A 19,329-nucleotide genomic window follows, 5' to 3' on the forward strand; every position below is an offset into this window, starting at 1 on the left:
TAAGCTACCTAGCTTGTGTACCTTATCTCCTTTCAATCTAAATCTCCAGCGTGACGAGGCCAGCCACTGTGAAATGATGGATTTATATGTATGAGGGCTAAAGGAGTGTAATTAGATAAGAGGAGATGAGACTGGGACCTCAGTGTGCTCCAGTGAGACACTCCTCTCATAACCTCCTGGGCTGTCAGCTATGAATAGACTTGATGAATGGATTTCCATACCTGATAAAAACCCTCATACAGCGAGGACGTGTGACTGAGTGGTCTCGGTCTTCTAGTTGGATATTATGGATAATACACTTATTTGGTTTCTTGCTATTCTTTTAACTAAATATATATATAAAAAACAACACATATATAAGTGTCCCCAATTTATCAAACTATTTCTTTAAAGCAATATATTATAACAATGATCAAATGATAATGTTAAAACTAGAATTACCGCCTTGTGGTTGTATGCCTCCACCAATTAGTCATCACTTGATAATTTTATCCTATTGAACATTTGTATGAAATTGTCATAATTAGCATATGAATTCTTGAGTTATGGCCAAAAACGTGTTTTGTGAAGTCAAAGTGACCTTTGACCACCAAAATCAAATTAATTCATCCTTAAGTTCAAGTGTACGTTTTTGCCAAATTTGAAGAAATTTCCTCATGGCGTTTCTGAGATATCACAAGAATGGGACAGACGTGAGGTCACAGTGACCTTGACCTTTGACATTTGACTACCAAAATCGAATCAGTTCATCCTTGAGTCCGGGTGGACGTTTGTGCCAAATTTGAAGAAATTCCCTCAAAGCGCTCCTGAGATATCGCGTTCACGAGAATGGGACAGACATGAGGTAACAGTGACCTTTGACCACCAAAATCTAATCGGTTCATCCTTGAGTCCAGATGGACATTTGTGCCAAATTTGAAGAAATTCCCTCCAGTTATTCCTGAGATATCACGTTCACAAGAATGGACTGGACGTACGTATGTGCGGACAACCCGAAAACATAATGCTAAATAAACTAAATGCTGTTTAGCTGTCCGACCCACAACTTTACTGTTCTGGTTCACTCTCAACGCTCTGTTGCTTTCGGCTGCAGCAGACAGCTACCTTCCTCAGTAGCAAACAGACAAAGTTAGCAACTAGCTGGTGAATATAGTGGAGCATTTAGCAGCTAAAGAGACAGATATTTTTCTCAGGAGCTGGAGGAGACCAAAAACAGAGCTAAAAGAGAGAGAATATTGGACTTTCATCAGGTGACCAGAAACACGACTCTAAATTAATGATAACTTTGCTCCGTAACTGCTGGGTGTGTGCAGTATATAAGCAACTGTTTGACAACTTAAAAGGCAATGATGTGTCAATGATGTGTTCACAGCTTGTTTCCGCTGCCCATAAGTGGCATAAATTGCAGGTTTAAGAATTTGTTGACAGAATTGATATTGTTCCCAAAAGTCCCTCTTTCTGTAGGTCAGTTGTTCTCAACCTGTTTGAGTCGCGACTCCCCAGAATAATCAGGTTGGTGTTCGTGACCCCCCAGTTTTGTTTAGTTTTAACAGATAGCACCTAGGCATTGTCCAATTTGCTCCAGGCTCTGTAAATTTTTTATGCTTTCCGTGACTTTTTCTTTCCCCCGGTCAGAAACTCATGTGCACCCACACTTTGACTCTCACAAACACACTCAGTAAAATCTATTCTGAGGCAAATCATATCACTGGTACAGGCGATGTAATGCAAAAAAACATTCCCCACGCTAAAATATGTTATTTTATTTTTAATATGCTATTTTATTTTTTTCTCCACAACCATCTGGCGTCCCCCTTGGGGGTCCCTACCGCCAGGTTGAGAACCACTGGCCTAGATGATGTCGAGAGGAATGGAGCCAAAGGCAAAATACAAATCAGACAGTAACTTTGAGCTGAGGGAACATTTATTTGCAACTCATGTCTGGGCATCTTTATAAACTCATACAGACATTTTTGTTCTCACAGTGAAAACTGTGCAAATGTTGATGATGATGGCACGAGACTCATCAAATTTGTTGCGCTCCTTCAGTCAAACCATTATCATGCCGTTGAACAGCGATGAAATCTAATTATCAATCATTATGACTAGTATAAGTTAGGTTATAATCATTATTACACTACTTTAATCTGCCAAGCAGAGCCTTCATTTTGTTCATTAGGAGATTCAATCAAACTGTAATTATCATTTGATTCTAGTGTTTGATGCTGCAGTCTCTGTACTTGTCTGTCAGATCAGAGCCGGCGCTCAGGCGGTCCAGAGAGCCGCGAGCCGGTCCCACATTATCTCAGCGGGGATGATGAGTTTACTGGTATCAGGAGGATTTTTAATGAGCAGGTAGGAGCATCCCAAAACAGCTCCTGTAGCGCTGAGCAGCAGGCTGCGGTTTATCACCTGTGAAAAATACATTTAAAATCTTAATTAGCTTGAAATCAGTTTTATCAGTGTTATGCACACTAACTTTAAAATTCCTCACACCTTCACATGAGACTTTTTTTTCCATTTTGAGGAACATCAAAAGCATTAAGCACATCACTGCAAAGACAACGCCATGTCATGCTTTACTTTAGGTCTTTGGTTTATTAAATGCAGCTGTGGAAGAAGTACTCAGAACCTTTATTTAAGTAAAAGTACTAATACCACAGTGTGGAAATACTCTGTATCCTGCATTCAAACTCTTACTTGAGTAAAATTACAAAAGTATTAGAATTAAAATAAACTAGTATCAAAAGTAAAAGTACTTATTATTATGCTGAATGTCAGAATAATATATATTATATTATTGGACTATAATTATTGATGCATACTGTATGCTGCTTCATACAGCAGTTTTTCTGTATCAGTTTACAAAAGAGGCTTTGAAATCCTCGCTGTCTTTCTGACAGTGGATCATTAGCGCAGGAGGCGTGAGGTCACATCAAACAGTTCAACACGGTCTCTTAAGCACTAACCGACTCATTACAGCCAAACGAGAGCAATCAGACACAGTATGCAGCAAAGTTATGTGTGTGTGTGGTAGAATAAATGTTTCTAAAAAGGGAAGTATTTACGCACAATTCGCTTTTCATGCTCGATGCTGATAAAACTGCGACTTCAAAAGAGTCCCGAATTACAATACTAAAATGTAAGGTATGAAAATATCCTCCAAACAGTAAATAGTATGCAGGGAAGATGAAATGAAATGAAAGAGTCTAAAGAGAAGTGTCTTACTTTGTCTTGCCAATGCAAGCGGTCCACAGCTTCATGGTACCTTGTCCTAGTGAAAGTGACCTGGAGACAGAGAAGGGCAGCAGATGATATAGAGATTGTGTGGTAAACTCAGCAATGTCACAGTGATCATGTTATTGTTTATTAAGACACCTACCATTGTGTAAAGTGGAACTATTGTCTTTGGCATGAGGAAGTGGAGGACGTTATCGACATGTTTTCTGAAAAGGAACCATTTGGAGTTGACATGGGCTCGCATCTATAAAACAGAAACAAGTACATGTGTTAGTGAAGTGAACCATCTGTCCTTCATATTGTAAAGTCTTTAAAGTGGCAGTAGGCAGTATATTTTTGGCATCATTGGGCAAAAATCCCATAATAACCTTTCAGCATGTTGTAATTCAAGTGTTCTGAGAGATAACTAGACTTCTGCACCTCCTCATGGCTCTGTTTTCAGACTTTAAAAAAATCTAGCCTGTGATGGAAGACTTTGGCCAATCACAGGTCATTTCATAGAGAGAGCGTTCCTATTGGCTGTGCTCCGGCGGTGCTTGGTATTTCCTCAACAGATTTCAACATAGCTGCTGGGTCACAAACTTTCTCATTTTACAGCTAAAAAGTACACAATAAAAGATGTTTCTGAAAACATTTGAGGAGAGAAATAGGCATTACAGTACCAGAATATTGATTCATATTTGATCAGCGCTGCCTAGTTTGACCGTATGATCGTAGTTTGTGAGTGATTGACTGCTCAGAGACGGCAAGGCTCCAGCTCAGCTCTGATTGGTTGTTTTCCTATGGTCGGTGAAATCTTGCAGATGTCATTAGGAGCACCGGAGGACACAGAGGCACATCATTTCTTTTTCAGATTACCTGTCTCATGCAGTACTGTCAGGACATAGTGATTGTTTTATAAAAAAAAACTTTTTTTAATCATATTTGCTCCGTTTCTACCCACTGCAGTTTTAAATAAATCTTATAGCCGCATCAGAAGCTCCAGATGGTCTTCTCTACTCTGGAGGATTAAGCTAAAACAAAGTGCTGTAAATTTACAGTAAGATCTGTAAGAATAATGACAGTCCTGAGACCAGCTACTGTCTTTTTGAGTGCATGAATTTGAATGGACAGATGGTAAGGGAGCTGTCCACCTGTCAGATGTGATGGATAACGTAATATCTACAGATATTTGGAGCCGGCATACCCAGAACCAAAGCTGACTTTCTTCTTCATCTAATTAACTCTAACAACTCATGTTAAATTATGGCAGACGCTGTTAAAAGTTAAGCCGAATGTTGCGAATAAACTGCAATATTAAAGAGAGAAAGTCATTACTTGAGCCATCCCCAGTGGTGGAATGTAACTAAGTACATTTACTCTAATGCTGTACTTCTGTGCAGTTTTGATGTACTTGTACTGCCTTTTCTTTTGTAACGTGGTGATGTCATCAAGTAAGACATTTGCATAATACCTGCCAAGCGGCTAGTCTGGCACACCCTCAAACAAACCTAGTCTAAAGAGTTTGGTTCAGTTGACCAATCACAACAGAGTGGGCCAGCTGACCAATCAGAGCAGACTGGACTTTTTCAGAACTCAAACAGAGCGTTTTGATGGTGAAAAGACATGCCGCAGCGGGTATTAAGAGTTTTTTGAACATTAAAGCATGTAAATATGTTCTAGAAGAAGCCTAAAATACAAGTATGAACCTGAAAATGAGCATAATAGGTCCTCTTTAAATAAATATGCATTACTTCAATGTAGTTGTACATGGCCAGGTCTGCAATGGCGTGGTCGTCTGGGACTCTCACTCTGCTATACTCCGGCAGTACAGCACCTGGATGGACACACAAAGGAAAACAGCCACACTGTCTTATGAACCGTCGGTTCATCCTCCGTCTCCTTCAATCTCTGCTCATTTTAAAAGTACTTACTGAAATCCTCACTGAACTGATCCATTATTTCTTCAAACACTATGCAGTCCTCAAAGCCCTAGAAAGCAAGAACGGATGAATGAGTCTCCATTTAATTCTCTTCTGCCTTTTCTTCTCCTCCATTAAGTGTTACTTACAGCGTTCATCCCCTGACCGTAGAACGGCACCACTGCGTGGGCCGCGTCGCCCATTAGGACACATTTGTCTCCGATGTGATATGGGGAGCACTTGATAGACACCATGGCCTGCCCTGGCAATCGGAAATAATCCGTCTTGAGAGCATCACTGTGAGGCACAAACAGAAATAAAACAATTATAAACTCATTTTAAGCTATTCATTTTGACAGACTCTGGTTTTTGCTTGCTACAAAAGCATCTGTCACATCTGGATAAACTAACACAACCTTGCTCTGTCTGCCCCGGTAGAGTTAAACAGCCAAACAGAAAGCATGCATTCAGTTGTTTATGCCCGAGCACTGCAAATAAAGTCAACCCAGAGAGAAAATGAGCTCAGCTCAGGCCTCCCCTATCTCTGTGTCACCCTCAACTCACGGTTCACCTCATATTAAAGCAAACCCATGTAACTGTAAGTCTGCAATTTCATGCTTCACAGATCATGGCCGGGGACGTTGCCGGAGTCGACAGGATGATGAGAAATGAAAAGTGTTTTTGAGGATGGAATGGCAGGTTGGATGACGAGATAAAGGCAGAGGGGGAGAAACGGGAGAGACAGGGAGAAACACTCCTTACACTCCTATCAGTGGTATGGTGTCAGGGAAGTATTTTTGGAAAAACTCGATGACTTCATCGCCTGTGGTGATCTTCTCAAACTCCTCAAAGGGCATGAAGAGAGTGCAGGTAAATGTCTTGTCCTAAATTGGAAAACAAACACAGTGCAGGGATGTTAGCTCTCAAATCCATAGTGACACACTGCTTGTCAGATTGAATCAAGTCACAAAGAGATAGGCTAGCTGCTGGATACTCAGTAATTCCCTGCACATTGTAAGCTGACTGCTTGTTAAATGAGAATGTGTGGAAGTCATTTTTAAAGATCATGATTTATTCAATTGGTTCACCCTTTTCCTAAGTACAGTTAGATTGTTTTTTAATAACTCAGCTGTCCTGCAAAGAGGCCCGTGTTGTGAAAATACCCTGGATCCTTATTTGATGTGATTTGATTCATGACATAAAGGGAGCATGAAGGTTTCATGTTAACATGTGGTCAGCACACACTGACTGACTGATTGGTCAGAATGATGGTAACTAAGAATACGTAAGTTGACTAATATTGGAGGTTTTCTCTGTCTTGGCAAAAGTATATAACTTGTGAAGTATCTTTCTTCAGAGAGGCATTCTCCTTTAACTTATGGTCTCCTGTGTTAAGGTATTAATGTTTCTTAATTGCAATTATATTTCTTGTAAGGCTGTCAAAGTTAACGCGATAATAACACTTTCTCACAAATTGGTTTTAATGCCACTAATTTCTTTAACGCATTAACACAACTTGCGATTTTTAGGTTGTAGCGGGTTCAGTTTTAAAGCTAGAGTGAAGATACTGGCATCATATGAAACTAGAAAAACCTAAAGAATCCACTGGTACCAACCACGAGAGTGGGTAAATATGCTTCTTTTATGCAAATGTATGTATGTATTTGTTATTGGAAATTAATTAATAACACAAAACAATGACAAATATTGTCCAGAAACCCTCACAGGTACTGCATTTAGCATAAAAAATATGCTCAAATCATAACATGGCAAACTGCAGCCCAACAGGAAACAACAGCTGTCAGTGTGTCAGTGTGCTGACTTGACTATGACTTGCCCCAAACTGCATGTGATTATTATAAAGTGGGCATGTCTGTAAAGGGGAGACTCATGGGTACCCATAGAACCCATTTTCATTCACAGATATTGAGGTCAGAGGTCAAGGGACCCCTTTGAAAATGGTCATGACAGTTTTTCCTCGCCAAAATTTAGCGCAGGTTTTGAGTTATTTAACCTCCTTCGTGACAAGCTAGTATGACATGGTTGGTACCAGTGGATTCCTTAGGTTTTCTGATACCACTGTCTTCACTATAGCTTTAAAACTGAGCCTGCTACAACCTCTGAAAGAGTGATTGCGTTAATGTGTTAAAGAAATTAGTGGCGTTAAAACTATTTTGCGTTAACGCATTATTATCTCGTTAACTTTGACGGCCTTACAAGGAATACATCCTTTCATGAATGCTGCATCAATACAGATTACTTTCATGGGTCTAAAAATCCTCCATGCTGAACCCATCCTAGAATCCTCCACCCTCAATGCAAATGTAATGTGTGCCAAACTCCACCAAGTGCGGGTGATGGATGAAAGTGCGCTGAGGTTGTGGGCGCGTCATTATCTGTCCATCTGAGCAGGTGCTATCTGTCAACATCACGCAGTCCTCCCTGAGGACCTTTTAGCACCGTCACTGTTACCATGGTATCCATAGGCGCAAGGATGTGTTTTCTCAGCCTTAATGTGTTCCTACTAGGACAGTCAGTGACAGCGTGAATGCACTCCAAAGTCAGCTGCTTTGACCTGCTCTCACTGTTGTGCTAAGTCAGCCATGCAGAAAAAAATCATTGTGGAATTAAGAAGGACAGGAGAGACAGAGACAAGTCTGACAAAAAGAGGTTTAGCAGACATTTTGCAGTAGTAACTGAGTAAGCTACTACTGGCTATGAAGCTCTGTAAATTAGGCTAATTAACTCTAATTAATTATGAGTACATCCCAGAGGTCAATCATGCCCTGACATCTTCTGAAGTGATTAAGTCTTTCTGTAACAGCTGATGGTTGCCAAGAAATGTGAGGTATCACCAATAAACAGCTCACATTGGAGAAAATACGGGAGAAAATAAAATAAAATTCACACTCACCATGTTGGGCAGGGCGATCATCATGAACGTGTTTCGTGGCCAGATGTGCAGATAATTTGGCTTCATGGCAAACTGAGGATGATGAGGATGATGAAAGTGGGACAAACAAAATGAAATTGTGAGTGTAACACTAGCAGCATCTCACCCACTTCAATAACAGGAAGGTGCTGTACAGAGCAGACTGACCTCTCCGTTGATGGGCGGCATGGTGAGCTCCATGTAGCCGTGGGGGATGTACGTCTGGCTGTAGTTGAAGCGGCTGAGACGGAGGAACTGCTTGCGGATGGCAGAGAAAGCTCCGTCACAGCCTACGATCAGGTCGGCCTTGATCTGCTCACTGGACCCGTCTGACCTGAGAAACACACAACATGATAAATTCACTTTAATGTATACTGACATCCATATGCTACATAGCTCTACTAGATACTAACTTGATTTAACGGGTTAATCCTCAGTCTGAGGACATTATAAAATAATACCAGCAAGCAGTCGACACGTTAGATAAGAGACCTTCTTCGGGCTTACTAGAAGCAATGTCCCGATGCCTACGCACCTGTCACCCAGGCTGACACTCAGGTGTGTAAAAACCTGTTCCTCTGTGGATGTTTAGTCTGAGAAAATGTGGTAAGTGATGGGCCCCTCAGGCTGTGTGCTCTGAGTTTGATTCAGACCCGGAGCTGTATGTCTGAGCTTTTCTTTTTCACACTTGAACTTTTCACCATGCACACGTTGGGTGTATCTTTTTCTCTGCAGGAGTTCACTTAAAGCTGCAGCTTGTTTGGCTTTCCTATTAGTATTAGTACGTACGTTGGAAAATTAGGCCACTGAATACTATTTACTATATTATATATATATTATATATACTATAATACTATATGTATTCTCATATGTTACCACTGAAAAAGCTTATTATAAATATAGTTTATCTAAATGGCACATGGCCCTTGCCCTAACAAAACTTAAAACAATAATTTAGGGCTGTAAAAAAAAATCAAATTTGTTTTAACACAACTAATTTCTTTAATGCATTAACGCAATTTGTGATTTTTAGGTTGTAGCGGGCTCAGTTTAAACACTAGAGTAAAGATACTGGCATCATATGAAACTAGAAAAACCTAATGAATCCATTGGTACCAACCATGTCATACTAGCCTGTCGTGAAGGAGGTTAAATAATGCTCCAAATGTACGCTAAATTTTGTCGAGGAAAAACTGGCATGGCCATTTTCAAAGGGGTCTCTTGACCTCTGACCTCAAGATATGTGAATGAAAATGGGTTCTATGGGTACCCACGAGTCTCCCCTTTACAGACATGATAATCACATGCCGTGTGGGGCAAGTCATAGTCAATTTATGCTAAATGCAGTACCTGTGAGGGTTTCTGGACAATATTTGTCATTGTTTTGTGTTGTTAATTGATTTCTAATAATAAATATATATATACATTTGCATAAAGCAAGCCCTTTAAGGTACATTTTGAACAGATAAAAAACTGTGTGATTAATTTGCGATTGATCGCGATTAACTATGGACAATCATGCGATTAATTGCGATTCATATTCTAATCGATTGACAGCCCTAAAATAATTGTAAACTTTAAAATTAATTTTAAAGTCAAAAGTGAGATATATCCATATGTAGATATGAAGGGCTCATTCTAACTTAACGAAAACATAACGATTCTTAGTTTCAGGGGATTATACACTAATGAAAACATAGTTATGATTATTATATCCATTTCTGCTAATAGATCCCCCGAGATGTTACACACTGTTCCTTTAACTTATTTACAAGCTTCTCACCAAATATACAATATTTCATTGACACAATGGTTATAATGGTATCTGGCTTTTTCCGATTCATAGTAATTTCACTTAAAGCCATAGTGGTCACAGATGACGGCACCTATAAACACACACTGTATACTGTTTGGTTTAAAAGCTGCTCCACATAGCAGGAGGTCTGCTGAGGCTTCCTGTCACAGTTCCTGGAGTTACATGAGAGTTAAACGTTGGCTCTGAGATCTGACTCTGTTCACGGGGACAGCGGACATTAATGACCCCAGTGGAGATGTGGGTGCATCTGTTAAACTCAATGTGAATGCATTTTTGGCACTCTATCATCCCATTTAATGATCCTTGCAGAGGACATAATGATGTTTTTTCGTTGCTACGTGCAGTCAGTTTAATTATTCTTGACCTCATAGACATTAGTGTTTCAGGTCATATCTTGTAGGAGGCTGAGCATCAGCATGCAAATATCCAGAGCTAAGGGTTAGAGGTGGAGCAGCAACACATGAAGCATTACAAAATTTAATTACAATAGTTGTTGAGATATTTCAGTCCGGACCTCTATTTCATGCTGATGGCCATCTGTGAACATTTCCTGGCTAGTATGGGAGGAAATGGGCTATCACAGTGGCATCAGGCTCTCCGTGTACATTTAATCATACAAGCTGGAGAGAGCAAATATGAGCTGTCACAGTTCAACAGCAGGGCAGAGGGACCGATGTGTCCTGGATGTGTTACGTACACACCAGGGTGACTTTTGGATTCAAGGCACACTCGCGGCCTTTTACGTAAAACTTGATTTAATTGAAGCACATTAAAGTGTTTGTTCACTGTGGCGATAACTGCACAGTGACTCATTCCGATCCAACCAGGTACACGCGCTGCCGGACCGCCGGGCATTAAAAATAAAATAAATAAATACACATCAAATGGATTTGTACACGTTTTAGATAAGGCTGAATTCAGTTTACTCTGAATCAGTTTGTGTTCCTGCGTGCTGTGTTAATAATTCACTGCATGGGTACGCTAAGTTCCACAACTAAAACGACCCGGAGGTGTTTCGCTGTTAATTGGGTTGTGCGTCACATTTAGCTCAAGGACAACCGATTACAAAGCTACTGAAAGTCATGCACAGACAGAGGCTTCAAATGTTTATCACCATCCAGCAGTTAACCATTGTTGGCAATGTGTGTTAACATGTAACACAGAGGAGACATGATCAATATAGCCAGAGTCAGAACAAAGAATCCAAATGAGCAGATCCTCCTCCTAGATTACCACCAAATATAGTGTGTGTTTGTGTGTGTGTGTGTGTGTGTGTGTGTGTGTGTGTGTGTGTGTGTGTGTGTGTGTGTGTGCGTGTATTACTCATGTCTGAGTATGTTCCCTTAGGTCGTCTAGCACTGGTTGGCTCAACATACCAAAAATGACTTACATTAAAAGTACGGTGAAGCAGCCTCCTGTTGTCACATCACAAATAAGACGAGCAACTTCTGTTGATAACTTTTAAGAAAAAGCTTAAAAGTTATTTATTACAATCTTGCTTTTAATTAATTCCACCTTTTTCTAACATCATTGTTATTATTTTATATTATTTTAGATTTCTCGTACTTATCTTATGGTTTTATGTCTTAAATTTAACGCAAATTTGTTTTAATGCCACAAATTTCTTTAACGCATTAATGTAACCTGAGATTTTTAGGTTGTAGCGGGCTCAGTTTCAAAGCTAAAGTGAAGATACTGGTATCCGATGAAACTAGAAACCTTAAAGAATCCATTGGCTAAATTTTGGCGAGGAAAAACTGGCATGGCAATTTTCAAATGGGTCTCTTGACCTCTGACCTCAAGATATGTGAATGAAAATGGGTTCTATGGGTACCCACGAGTCTCTCCTTTACAGACATGCCCACTTTATGATAATCACATGCAGTTTGGGGCAAGTCATAGTCAAGTCAACACACTGACAGCTGTTGTTGCCTGTTGGGTTGCAGTTTGTCATGTTATGAGTTGAGCATATTTTTTATGTTAAATGCAGTACCTGTGAGGGTTTCTGGACAATATTTGTCATTGTTTAGTGTTGTTAATTGATTTCCAATAATAAATATTGCTACATACATTCGCATAAGGCAGCACATTTGTCCACTCCCATGTTGATAAGAGTATCAATTACTTGACAAATCTCCCTTTAAGGTACATTTTGAACAGATAAAAACTGTGCGATTAATTTGCAATTAATCTCGTTTTTTATTATTTTATTGTTTTTGCTCCTTGTGTCCCCTGTACCTTTGTTACTGATTTGTTTCTCTTGCACTTTGAGCTGCATTAGATGTTATGAAAGGTGCTATATAAATAAAGCTTATTATTATTATTATGTTGTGGGGACATAAATCTGTTTACACAGTAACATTGTGGGGACTCACCTTCCTTTTAGCGACAAAATAAAAGTCCCCATAATGTAAATCATTACATTTTAGGGAGAAGACTTGGTTTAAGGGTAGGGTGTGATTTAAGGTTAGGGTCAGGGTAAGGATTAGGCATTAGCGGTTATGGTGTGTGTGTGTGTGTGTGTGTGTGTGTGTGTGTGTAAGATCGGTAACTATTTACCTGTCAAAGGTCATTAGCCCTGTTTTAGCACTCCAGTCCTGCAGTTTGTGGTCAAAGTTCAACTTTGTGTTTGGATACGTCTCTGCCTCTGTCAGAAAACATGTTATAAAAGGAGCTTATATCAGAGATGCAAGCGTGACGTAACTCCAGCAGGTTAATATGACAGCTAACATCTGGTTAAAATGCACACTGTTCTAATAAAATGCAGTAAGGACAGCAGCTGTCAGGTAAACAGTTAAATCAATCCCCACACCGCTGAAGAGGAGTGACCTCATGCTGATTAGCATGAATCTCATGCAACACCACAACGCAGCAGACAGTCAGCATATCTGTTTTTTGTGAAAAGGTTGTCACACTCTCCAAAAATCTCTTTATCTCGATGTTCACTCCGGGAGTCTGGATGGGCCCTGATAAGAGCGACCGCTTTACAATCAGCCCCTTTTTCAGCACACATAATTAAACACAGAGCCACGCTGTCACACATTATCTCCTAGCGTGCACTGAGGCACTTCATTAAATATTAGGAAAAATCCTTTTAGCCGGAAAAAGACTAACACATTCCCAGATGTACTCATGACGTATACTCATAGTTTAAAGGAGCTAACGCACAGGGAGGATCTGCAGTCGATCAGGCTCAGCTCAGTAGCAAACAACCTCTTCGAGGACAATCGCTAGGAGGGAAGAGATTGTCTTTTAATTTGGAGCGCTGTGCACAGTTCATGAATTAAAGATGTATTGAGGGTGACTTGGTCGGCTTTCATAGAATTCAAGAATATGTATTAATATACGGTATAATATGCTGTTAGTAAAATGGGATCCTATTAAAGTGATACTATACAGAATGGAACTTTTGCAAGAACACATTCTTCCTCTTTCAAATAAAGAGTTGAATTCATTATAATAAAAGGCATGAATGCACTACTAACAGGTTTAGTTACTACATCCTTACTAGGTCTTTTATGACCAGAAGACAGCTAATGGACAAAACAAGACATTTGAGGACGTCATCATGGGCTTTGGGAAACACTGATCAACATTTTTCAGCATTTTCTAGACCAAACAACTAATCAATTAATCGAGAAAATAATCAACAATGAAAATAATTGTTAGTTGCAGCCCCTAGAATCGTCATCATTTTGCATCATCACTTCATGGTGTATTTGCGCACCATGGACATGACTATGTTGTTCCATTGAGGAAATATTTTAGAGTATTCTGTACCAATTTCATCATTTAATGTAATTAGAGAGGCTGTTTTATAATATCTGAGAAGTTGTGACTCTTGTTTGATTCCTAGCTTGCTGTATGTAAAGCGTTTTGGTAGATATTCATTGATTTGTTCACACATGAATGAAAACTTAAAATATATAAAGAGACTGTAGTTAGATTATTACTGTGGCTGGATGGATGATCCCTGAGGGGAAAATTGTTTTTATAGCCTGATCTAAAATGAGAAGAATCAGCGCATTAACTTAAAATTCACTGTGTTTCCTAGTTAATTAAACTGATTTTGATGAAGATTGAGATATTACATTTATCACAGTGCTGTTAGAAGACTGAATGTCTCTCTCTTTGCACGTTTCACCTTGAGCTGCTGCTGCTGCCTACATGTTAATCTGATGGCTTTCAATTCAGATGTGTGCCGTATTGAAAGTGTTACAGAAATGTCACTAGGTCAGCCTGGTGAGATTGCTGTTGTAACTTTTACATAAAAGTGACTCAGGCGCTTATTCAGACATGAGACACACGTGTTAAATTGCCATCAGATTAATGTGACGGGGTGCATGTCGGAAAGGGACTAAAACTAAAATACATTTTGCATCATTTGAATGTTAAATTGTCATTTCAGTTTGGCTATAACTTGGTTATTTCAGCACACAACCTATGACGTTGTGTTCACTATTAATGTTCTTACCTGTTAGCAGTTCTTTGTTCAGATTGGCTCGGTCTACTGACAGGATGAACTGGAAGTAAAATCACCTGTATTAAAGTGCTGCAGCTTCACAAACACAACTGTGACACTGTTGATTTAAAATGGGAGCAGGAAGCCTCGGGGGTCTCCCTACATTCATGACTCTACGTGCATTCACTGTCTTTTTTTGTGTATTTTTGTTTTATTTAACCATGCAAATCCCCGTGGGATTGAGACTCTCTGCCAAACTGCCAGCAGTGTAATTAAAAACAAAGTATTTTCAGACTCACTAACCATGCTCTGTGGCTTTGTGACATAATTTCAGTCAGACTGCATGAGTTGTCACACGTACTGTTCATCATTTGGTGCATCCTTGAGTCATTTCAACAAACATACACATGCATGTTGCTGCGTGTGCTTCTGAACACACCTACGTTGGCACATGTGAGGTCTTGCAAACTGCAAAATTAATATTTAATCTGCAGACTGACCCAGTATATGAGGCAATTCTTCTATTTACTAACAACCAAACACTTGTAACTCAGTAGTGTAATGGTGTAGATGGGTATTCTTTTCAGCAATATGTAGGAAATATTAAAGATACTATCTATACCAAGCTGAAGTACTTTACCAGAAGTGACAAGATATAGTAATACTGCATAACCATGCAAATAGAAATCCATTAAGATCTATTAAGGTATGTTATCAGTACTAACGAATAGGTCAGACCTCCTCCTAGCATATAATTAGTATATCTTACATCACAAAAATAAGTTATTTAGTGAATGACCATAGTCCTACAATTGTCAGTTCATCTTGGATTGTTCTGCATTTTGCATAATAAAATATATGTTCAGCATCATTATTATTATTATTATTATAACAACAGCCAGCTTACCTGGCCTTTCTTGCCGTAAGGGATCGTGGACTGTTTCCCGCTCAGGGAATGGATCATTCTCGCATGCATGGGGATCCCCTGGGAGACAATCTGAGGAAAAATGATTAATACGGGTAGTCAAATTACATTCATTAACATTTAGGATAACAAATTCTTTATAGTTTTATACTTTGCATTGGCACAATCCATGTTTTCAGTCTCAATTTATAAGAAACAGGGTATCGTGCCACTGAGAAGTGCAACCAGTCACCCAGTATCTGCCCTTGAACGGTATGTGAACGCCTTGTAAAGCAGGCCTTGTTTGGTCATGCTGAAAAGTCACTTAAGTGTAAGAAAAAAGATGCAGAGTTCTCAGGCGTGCATAACACGCTCAGTGCTGCAAATGTGGACCAACAAAGAAGATGCCAGAATAAAACATCTTGAGTGGACTGCAAGCAAAGAAAGCAGGTTGGACAGATTCCCGGGGGCCTGGCCACACATCTAATATTTCACTTTTAGAAATCCAGATAAACAAAAAATGAAGGGATTATACCTGTTTAAGAGAATTATACGATAACAAGGGCAAGAATAATGGATGCCACACCCATCTCTGGGACCAATAAACAAGCAAGCTAGGATCAGCAGCCCCTGCAGCCGTAAGAGAAACCTTACCTCATTTACATTTTACCAGTTAAACAGTGAGTATATCTAATAAGCACACCTTGTCCTCCAGACCAACATGCTTCAGTGCTTGCCGGCCCCGGTGAGACAAAGCCAGGTTGATGCTTCTTCCCTTCACAACTTTGGCTTGCCGGATATCTGACCAAAATCAGACACAATGGGTTTAATATTACCTTTGTGAAATTTTGGTTATCCATTGAAAAAAACAATGTGTTTTTAACGTCTCGGTATGTGCACACTGTTCAGGATTATTGTAGTTTTGATGCAAGAGTCTATTCCTCAGAGAGGGTCGTGATGTGACAATGTTATTTACTTTTAAGAAAGCTTTGAATATTACCTTCCCGAGTTTCAAAGACTTCCACATCAAAGCCTCTTTTGGCAAAGAAGCAGGCGTTCAGTGCACCGACCTAAAGTGTGAAGGGGAATAAGGACAGTTATTTGAACATCTTGCCAAAATCACTGTGCTTTACATTGTATTAGGGCTGCAACTAAGGATTTAAATCGATTAGTTGTTTGGTCTATAAAATGTCAGAAAATGGTGAAGGATGTCAATCAGTGTTTCCCAAAGCCCAAGATGACATCATCAAATGTCTTGTTTTGTCCACAACTCAAAGAGATTCAGTTTACTGTCATAGAGGAGTAAAGAAACCAGGAAATATTCACATTTAAGAAGCTGGAATCATAAAATGTTGAAACTTTTTTTTCAAACTGATTAATTGATTATCAAAATAGTTGCTGATTAATTTAATAGTTGACAACTAATTGATTAATCGGTTAATTGTTGCAGCTCTACATTGTATCCTCTACAGATTGTAAAGCCCCTTGAGGCAGATTTGTGATTTGTGATATTAACACTATACTGTAGGCATAGCCATACCTAAACACTCTTTTTTAATTTCCTTATTTCCACACTGTTAAATGCAAATACCAGTGGTGGAATGTAACTAAGTAGATTTACTCAAGTACTTTTGAAGTATCTGTACTTCACTTGGGTATTTCCATTTCATTCCACTTTCTACTTCTACTCTACATTTCAGAGAGAAATATTGTACGTTTTAGTCCACTAAACAGCTTTAGTTAGCCTACTTTACAAATTAAACATAAAAAAACATATGAAGACTTTTTTTTTTTTAAACTATACGTCGAATAATCAATTAGTTGATTAGTAAATTATAATTTTCATGCAAAAATATCTGAAACATTTCATGGTTTCAGGCTCTCAGATGTGAGGATTTGCTGCTTTTCCATTTAATAATGTTAATAATTGTAATGTATTAGTAATAATGTTGAGGTTTGGACTGTTGGTTGGTTATTTTCAGAATTTTTACAAACCAAACAATCAATCGATCAATGGAGAAATTAATCAGCAAATTAATCCATAATGAAAATAATCATTAGTTGTAGTAAAATCCTGCTTTTACATTACTTGGTAGAATATATAATAGTGTAACAGTCACAGGGGACATTATTCTGCATTATAGTTTTAACACTTTAAGTACATTTTCCTGATTATACTTACTTTTACTTAAGAAACATTTTCAAAGCAGGACTTTCACTTGTAACAGAGTATTTTTGCAGTGTGGTATTAGTACTTTTACTGAAGTAAAGGATCTGAATACTTCCTCCACCACTGGCAAATACACATTTGACTGCAATATAGGCCTACTAAAAAAGAGCTTACTGCACAGCTTTAAAAGAAGACAGTTACCATGGTAAAGGTCAAAATGCAGAACCACAAGAGGTACAATGATTTCATATTTCACTTTCGTTTTCTTTTCTTACCAAACCACCGCCCACCACTACCACTTTTTTCTTGGTTGATCTGCCGGTTGTCTCCTCCATCGTGCTGAAGGCTCTCTGGTGCTCTGACCTCTCTCACTGTCCAACTCAGAGTGGTTTACAGACGTTTAAAAGAGGAGGAGGAGCAGAGTGAATCCTATGAAAGTCATTACAAAACCAGTTCCCTCTTTCAAAACAAACAAAAGCAACAGATAACATGAGGGCTCTCCAGCCAGACAGAGTCTGATAACACGCTCACCCTCAGGTGACTAAAGAATTTCTTGTACTTTAGCCAACACTAGGTTATATTTAAGAAAAAGCTCCTAAAACTATAACCTGACTGTGTCTAGTTATTAAGCCTATTAGTAAAAAGAAAGAAAAGATCATTACAAGAGTCCAAAGGTCCCTAAAGTCACGAGAGGACTAGAATCACTTCTTCTGGGCAGCTGGTCTAGTGAATGACATTGAACAAATAATGGACTTTGTCGCCATCTAGTGACTAAAGACAGCAATTTCAATGGCTACATAACCACAACTCATAACAAAGTTTATGTTATTACAGTTTTTCTCAATTGTTTACACACAAATACTGGTACTTGACACACAATGACCACAACATGTAACTCATGCACCAACCCCCTGAACCAATTCTGCTAAACTACAAGCACAATTCCTGCTTTACACTCAAATTGCAGTTCTAAAACACACTTTTTTCAAAACACTACACACAATTCTCTGCATTTGGCACAATTTTCATGAAGAAAATCTCGTTTTCACAAGGAACACACTGTCATTCAAAATTCTAAAGTCAATTGCCCTACTATGCACACTGACTCATCACATGGGCAAACACCTGTCACACAGTGTTACAATTAGCAATCAGTTGATGCTTTTCATGGCTGGATTCGACACGCTAAGCGATATTTCCCCCGCTGCTTGGCCAGGGAAAACATTGCTTGTGATGTGGATGAGGTGCTGTGGCCAGACCGAAACAGAAAAGAGGATGCAGCATAGTTTTTTTTTCGTTTTTTTTACTGTAACTGTATACAGTAAATTCTTCTGTTGTTTTGTATGTAGACCACTGTATGTGCAACATTGTGTTGGTTGGGATGTACACTGTGTACATTGTTTTTGTGGGGAAAATAAAATATATTTGTTACCGTGTATTTGTGTATTCTGAGTATAAAAACAATATTCTAAAATATTTTACAACACACTTATGTATGTACTGTCTGTAGTAAGTGTAACACTGAACAAAAAAAAGGCCTAAGTCATCATGATGAATGGAGAAGAAGTGTTTTCCATTCATCATAGTGTTTTACATTGAGCACATCAGTGTTCAACTGGTTCTTATAAATGTCTATTCATATGATGGTTTGTGTGTGTCATTTGAAAACAAAATACCATTTTGAGAAGAAATAACATTGTTTTGAATGTAAAGTTTCATTTTGCAGGAGAATTGAGGGGTTTTGCCCATTGTGTGTGTGTTTTTTGATTTATGTGTAGAGTTCTGAGAGTATGAGGCATGCTTTCAGAAAATGTGTGTAAACAATCGAGAAAAACTGTATTACAGTTTTTTCTCGATTGTTTGCACACATTTTCTGAAAGCATAACTCATATTATCAGAGATCT

General features: G+C 38.8%; 1 protein-coding gene across 1 annotated transcript; it reads right to left on the reverse strand.

Moving 5' to 3' along the window:
* Positions 1–1,906: 1,906 nt before the first annotated feature.
* On the reverse strand, positions 1,907–17,822 carry kmo (kynurenine 3-monooxygenase). Its single transcript, XM_074646832.1, has 15 exons — positions 17,701–17,822; positions 16,256–16,325; positions 15,959–16,056; positions 15,259–15,348; positions 14,364–14,412; positions 12,449–12,536; positions 8,242–8,407; positions 8,056–8,127; positions 5,904–6,025; positions 5,291–5,438; positions 5,154–5,211; positions 4,974–5,056; positions 3,383–3,484; positions 3,229–3,288; positions 1,907–2,412 (listed from the first exon to the last, which is right to left on the reverse strand). The coding sequence occupies exons 1-15, from the start codon at positions 17,758–17,760 to the stop codon at positions 2,266–2,268; spliced, it is 1,413 nt and encodes a 470-aa protein (XP_074502933.1). The 5' UTR covers positions 17,761–17,822; the 3' UTR covers positions 1,907–2,265.
* Positions 17,823–19,329: the final 1,507 nt, after the last annotated feature.

The sequence above is a fragment of the Sebastes fasciatus genome, chromosome 9 (genome assembly GCF_043250625.1).
Source record: "Sebastes fasciatus isolate fSebFas1 chromosome 9, fSebFas1.pri, whole genome shotgun sequence".
Lineage (NCBI taxonomy): Eukaryota > Metazoa > Chordata > Actinopteri > Perciformes > Sebastidae > Sebastes > Sebastes fasciatus.

Excerpts from the sequence above, each read along its gene's own strand:
- kmo (XM_074646832.1), bottom strand. The coding sequence starts at position 17,760 with ATGGAGGAGACAACCGGCAGATCAACCAAGAAAAAAGTGGTAGTGGTG. Across the intron at positions 16,057-16,255 it reads AGTCTTTGAAACTCGGGAAG|ATATCCGGCAAGCCAAAGTT; the intron begins GTAATATTCAAA and ends GATTTTGGTCAG. Across the intron at positions 15,349-15,958 it reads ATGTTGGTCTGGAGGACAAG|ATTGTCTCCCAGGGGATCCC; the intron begins GTGTGCTTATTA and ends ATTTTTCCTCAG.